The sequence below is a fragment of the Amphiura filiformis genome, chromosome 2 (genome assembly GCF_039555335.1).
Source record: "Amphiura filiformis chromosome 2, Afil_fr2py, whole genome shotgun sequence".
In the NCBI taxonomy this organism is placed as follows: Eukaryota; Metazoa; Echinodermata; class Ophiuroidea; order Amphilepidida; family Amphiuridae; genus Amphiura; species Amphiura filiformis.
In genome coordinates, this window is record NC_092629.1 from 67,312,071 (window position 1) to 67,318,901 (window position 6,831).

Sequence of the window (6,831 nt, forward strand, 5' to 3'; positions counted from 1 at the left end):
GCATATCGTTGGTTACTTCGCTTCGTGTCATAAAGATCACAATTTCGAATCCATGAAATGTTTTCTCTCCCTTTCTTTCTTTCTTTCTTTCTTTCTTTCTTTCTTTCTTTCTTTCTTTCTTTCTTTCTTTCTTTCTTTCTTTCTTTCTTTCTTTCTTTCTTTCTTTCTTTCTTTCTTTCTTTCTTTCTTTCTTTCTTTCTTTCGCTTCGTGTCATAAAGATCACAATTTTGAATCCATGAAATGTTTTCTCCCTTTCTTTCTTTCTTTCTTTCTTTCTTTCTTTCTTTCTTTCTTTCTTTCTTTCTTTCTTTCTTTCTTTCTTTCTTTCTTTCTTTCTTTCTTTCTTTCTTTCTTTCTTTCTTTCTTTCTTTCTTTCTTTCTTTCTTTCTTAGCATATAGAAATCAGCACACACCTTGTTAGTAATAAACAGTTTCTGGAGCATGTATTTTTATACATTTATGAAATATTTACTTTGATATGAAAAATCTACTTACATGAAGTAATTTTCATAATGTACATAAAAAGTGAATATATAATTCGTTTGTAAACATAAAACTCATTGTTATTCAAATCATTCCTTAAGGTAAAACGGTTGAAAAATATCCGAATTTTTTGAAGCGTTTATCTAAATTCATTTTAATAAAATAAGATCTGTCTTGAGGCGATACTTGAGAAACTTTGCATTACGAGAAAATGTAAATGTGTGTACAATGATGAAAGACAACACCATGAAGTATACACAATGCATGTGGTGATTTTCATCAAGGTCTCTCTGGGTTTTATCTTGCACATTTTATGAAAAGAAATATAATTTTATTCATTACCTTGCGGATTCACATCATCAAATATCTCGACCAATAACAGAAATATATGCACCTCACAGATTTACATTTGCAAATATCTCTACAGCCTGTCTCAAAAAAAAATTGTGCAAGTGAAAAGCGCCCTCTTTAGCAATTAGAAAATACCGTTGTCACATAATGGTTACATCTACGTCAGGGGCACAGTCTTAGCTCTCAAGTACCGTTTGTTCTGTTCAATTTGCTTGTTTTAATCTCGAGATATGCTTACTTAACAACGAAAGGGTAAAATCACAATTGTGCCACTTTTACTATAGGGAAGAGGGCTGTACATGTAAAATCAATGATAGCATCAAGTTTATCGAGAATTCCTTCATGAAATTTAAAAAAATGCATCAATTACACAACAATACAAGATTGTTTTTACTGTTTTATAATGATTCTCTTTTTCCACTTACGACAAATTAAAAGATAAATAAATATTTCACATTTTGCTGTAAAATTAAATACATGTCAATGATTTCATATCATGGTAAAGACAGTTTTCTTTGTCACTCAAGACACACATACGCTCGTATATTGCACTTAGTGAACTTAATGAACTTAGAAAAGTTCATAAAATTTGACAAATTAATGAAAGTAGACAAAATAATGCAAGCGCGCTGATGTCGACACATCTAATGCACGAGCCCTGATCGGGGGGGGGGGGGGGGTGTATTAGAGTTAGACGCATCAACATCAGCTATCATTGATTTACATGTAACAGCCCTATTCCCTAGTAAAAGTGGCACAATTGTGATTTTACCCTTTCGTTGTTAACTAAACATATCTCGAGATTAAAAAAAGCAAATTGAACAAAACAAACGGTATTTGAGAGCTAAGACTGTGCCCTTGACGTAGATGTAAGCATTTTGAGACAGGCTGTACAATATCCTTTTAAATCGCTTGAAAGAGATTCATCAGGATCGTTCATAAAAAGTTCCTATTAGCAAAGGTTCTCAAAACAAATAAATAAGGTACTTCAGAAATATTTGACTCCTATCAGGAATGTCCTGATATGGCTGAGTGATTTGTATGTTTCTGAAGTTGCAGCTTTACTCTGTGCTCTTGTGAAAGTTTTCAAACAATCACATAATTGGGTAAGAGGAGGCCAAAATCATCGACCAAGAGACAAACAAACAAACAAACAAACAAAACAACAAAACAACAAAAACCGCTTACATAAGGAGCAGAGCCAACATCGAATCTACGAGCAGATCATAATTCGGTAAGCAACTCATGTGACGTCATCAAGATTAGTCTTACAGATTGCAGATAACAACTAGAAACACTACAATTCACCAAACCAGCGTGAAAAAGATTCCTGACAGGAATCGAAATATTTCTAGTGAGTACCTATTTTATTTAGATCTGTTTTGAGAACTTTTGCTATTAATGATATTTATACCAATTTTAGTATACATTTTGCCCTATATAATACTAGAGTTCAAAGTTCATCTATGACGAAATGACGAAAGAGAATACAGTCTACACAATAGTTTGATTCAAGTGTCATCTGGTCTAGTTTTCGCTTGGTTTGCGTAACCAGCTACCTTCAACTATATTTATAAATACGTATTTATAAATACGCACGAGACTCATGGGCACGACATACTAAAACCAGCAAGCGTGACCAAATCCTCTTGCCATTCAACACTATACAGAAAAGGGTAGGAAATGGTAGGATAAATATCATCAAATTTTAAGTATTAAAAGGGCATCTCGTGATCCACAGCCATGTCCACAATTACATGTTACTCATTTCGGCAACAAATGGATGGTTAATTCTGCCCTCCATAATAAATGCAAGTGACTTTGGGGTATATGCATGGTCACTTAAACAGTTAGCTAGGTTAGTTAGACGCAAGTGACCATGTACATACCCCCAAAGTCACTTACATTATATTATAGAGGGCAGAATTAACCGTCATTAAGGGCTCTGTTAACAACGTTTGCACAGCAGTTGTGGGATATGAAAGTGCATCTGACATATCGAATTGCATTCTGAATACGACATTGGCGATGTAATACAAATTTTATGCCAAATTATTAAAAAGTTTTCATACGGTCCACTTAGAATAAGTCAAAAAATATTTACAAAATGTAAAAAGATATGTATAGTCCTATTGGTTTTACCCATGTGGACCAATTTATAGCGTCACACGTCATTGCGTTCAGTCACTTTGGTTAATTGTGTAAGAAAAGAGACCGTTTTAAAAGTGGCACCCATGATATGTGCTTAAAGTGTATGTAGCTGGGAGGAAAAGCCGACGGTCATTTTTCTCCCCAAAAGACCTCAATTGTTTAGGTGTTTTGGGAAAAAAATCAAGATTTCCAATACGAAAGATCAAAATATTTTAAAATATTTTGATCTTTCGTATTGGAAAAAATGCTCATCTGCCTTTCCTCCCAGCTACATACACTTTAAGTAAATATAATTAGATTTATAAAATTTACTTTGAGGACTACTAAATGTCAAAATATAAATTTTTAATAATTTGCGAATAAAAAAAAAATCCAAATTATTTGATACCAGAAAGACATTCTTCGTATTCAGAATGTAAATCGATATGTCTGATGTGCTGTCATATCCCACACAAAATGCTGTGCAAACGTCTATACCCCAGCCCTTAAGCGATATGATTTTTACAGAATGCCGACAATTAATCAATTTACTATAATACTTTGCAGTAAACCTTTGACCACAGCGTATTTTAAACGTACATCGCACATTTACTGCGTTGAAACGCACTTGTCTCTGATTGGCTTCTGAGGCAATCTGCTGTTGCAGAGTGGAAATTTATAGATGAACTTTGCGGAGTACGCGTTTTTAGCTCTGACTTGGCAACATCACGGTAGTACGCGCTCGTCAAAGGTTTACTGAAAAATATTATATAAAAAGTACCTAGCATATAAAAAGTGCTTTAAGGTCACTGTATACTCAGATATCTGTGCAAATTCGCCGAGTCAAATTATAGCGATCAAGACAAAAACGGATTTTCATAAAACAATTCAGACGGTTTATACTTGAGTTCGGCAATAGTATTATCAGCACAACGAAATCTTATACTTTCGATGTAGACGTTGAAGTCCCATAAGACCCAGATGATGTTACAGCAATCGAAGTAATCTTTGGTTGTCTTCGCCGGTTTAATTTTGATTGCCATCCAGAACATGATAGCTTTCTATAGCATCTTATCAGTGGACTTCTGTGCGCAGAACTCATCAAAAAAACTACCCAGGGATTAAGACATGAGTTAGCAAGAGACATATAGTTATAGAAATGTCTGAAGAATTGAACTTGAATTGTATTCCCTCGGATATTACTATGATTTTTGGTAAACATATACCACATGTGGTAGACGTGGTACGGAAACCAAAAGAGGCCGAAGAATGCTGTGATTATAATCACGATTAATGCGAGTCTTTTCCTTACATGGACATGTCTGATGGCCGCCTGATTATTGTCTGTCAATCGTGCTATGTTATTATTACACAACGTACGAGCTACCTGAGCATAATTTACCGAAATCACAAAAAACGGGATAATATACAAGATTAAAAATATGAAAATGACATATCCTTTGGCCCACGTAAATCCATCATCATTCGGCATATACTGACAGAGTAAACCAAATGTATTTGTTTTAGTAATTACCAATACTGGTATTCCTATTATGAGTCCTACGAACCAACAAATGCCAATTATCAAAAGTGTTCGTCGCGAACTTTTATGTCTGGACTCAAAACCTTTAACTATAGCTGTGTATCTCTCACGACTGAGGGCAGCTAGGGAAAACACACATGCTCCTTGAGCAACAATAGGAACATAGTGCTTAATCTTACACGCGGTTGTTCCAAGCAACCAGCATGCTGTTAACTCGTGTCTGATGTTGAAAGGTGCCGTGGCTAGCATATACACCAAATCACCAATTGTTAAGTTGACGATGAAAATATTTGGAACACTCAGAAGTTGCCTATTAAGGAGAATGGTGAACAGTAAAGTTACATTACCAAGTACACCTATGACGGTGAAGAGTGAAAAGACAAGACAATGACCAAGATTTTGCAACGACAACTGGCAGATACTCTTCACTAAATCGCTCATTTGAAAAGTTTGGCCCACAGATATATTTGTTTCAACACTGAAATTTTCGGAGATAGTAACAAGGCTGGTACTCCAGTAGCTGCTGATAACGACTGTGCCATTTTTCGTCGACAGAATCTGAAATTACGATTGCGATTGCGATTGGTCTCACCTATTTTTGTGGTTTCGTTTTTTGCGTTGTGAACATTTCGCGACGTAAACATTAACGTCCACTGTATCTGGTCGTCCTCCTCTCTCTCTCTATCTTCTTTTAAGTGTAAATCAGTTCATTCCATGATCAATAAGAAATCGTATAAGTCTAGGATTCAGATTGCTTGGTAAGCGTTCTAATGCTATGTAAGATCATTTAAACACTACCGTAATACGACCACATAGGTGCTGATGACGATTCACCGCATTGATGATACTCGTTTTTCCGTAGAATATTCTGAAAATAATCAAAAGAATATAAACAGCTTCATTAAAATGACAATATCAAAAACGAATGAAACTTACTAATAAATCGTTGGCAAATCCAGTATTCTTGTGTAAGTTAATTAAATCACGTGCCACATTAAGCAAGAACGAATAATAGTTAGGTTTCAATTATTAGGCGATTGTACTCAAATCGTAAAACCATCACTCACAAAAAAAAAAAAAAAAATTGACCAGACTCAAAAAGAAAATCATAACTATAATACACGGAATAGGAATGATTATAAAATACCTATTCACAAAATAAACAGTATCTTAACCAGTGTACTTCGGTTAACTTAAAATGACCTAAGGTTGCTGACATTTTAACACTTTTAGCAATGCATTCCAAACTTTTGGTATTACCGTTAACAGTGTACTTCGGTTATATTTATAAATGCGCTGTTATAAATACGCACGTGACTCATGGGCATGACATACCAAGGCAATCAAGCGTGACCAAATCATCATGTATTGACCACTATACAGAAAAGGATAGGAACTCTGAAGATAAATATCATCAAATTATAGTATTAATTGAATAGCAACATTGTTACACATGGGGGATTCCAAATTTGTAATATGTTATCAAAAATAACATTTTGAAAAAAGTATTTAACGACGAAAAAAATATTCAACGACGGAAACGTTTACAATATAATCACAAAGTTGAACAAAATAGACAATTTTGCTGCACAGTAGTCTCATGTTGTTCCGCCTTTGCATTCAAATGTATAGGAAGACCACCCGCTATGTAGAAGGTCACTTCGAGACTTACTACCTTCAAGCTGTTATGGCAGCGCGGAGGTGGTCACGTCACTCACGTGTGTATTTATAAAAGCGCATTTATAAATATAACCGAAATACACTGTTAACGGTAATACCAAAAGTTTGGAATGCATTGCTAAAAAGTGTTAAAATGTCAGCAACCTCAGGTCATTTTAAGTTAAACTTGATATCTGTTTTTGATATTTACAAGTAGAATTATGTTTATTTATTGATATGGTAATATTTGGTTCATACTATTGAATTTGATATGAATACATTTATTATACATAATTTAATTTTATGTTTATACCTTTTTATTACATGCCTATGACATTTTTGTGGTGGGTGTGCCGTGTTTCCCCTACAAGTTTGGTGTATTGTATCTTTTCATTTTGTGTATCTGTATTTATATATTTAGGCCCTACTATTTGAGTGTTTCATGGGGCACAACATTTAACAGGCTTCTGCTTCTAGTTGTTTCTCCACCATCGTTTTTTTATCATGTTTTGTTATTCGTATATTTTAAGTTTGATGGAAATAAATATGATTGATTGATTGATTATCGTGCATGATTATTGTGTTTCCTTATTCCAGAAAAATACAGCATTGAGTTTTTTCTTTTATCTTCAGTAAGTACTAAATAAATGATTAGGATTGAGTT

General features: G+C 34.2%; 1 protein-coding gene across 1 annotated transcript; it reads right to left on the minus strand.

Annotated features, from left to right (window-relative positions):
* Positions 1-3,414: 3,414 nt before the first annotated feature.
* LOC140171800 (neuropeptide CCHamide-1 receptor-like) lies at positions 3,415-4,949 on the minus strand. The gene has a single exon (XM_072195136.1). It carries the CDS (start codon positions 4,947-4,949, stop codon positions 3,906-3,908), a length of 1,044 nt encoding a protein of 347 aa, XP_072051237.1. The 3' UTR covers positions 3,415-3,905.
* Positions 4,950-6,831: the final 1,882 nt, after the last annotated feature.

Coding starts and splice junctions, on each gene's coding strand:
- LOC140171800 (XM_072195136.1), bottom strand. CDS start 4,949: ATGAGCGATTTAGTGAAGAGTATCTGCCAGTTGTCGTTGCAAAATCTT.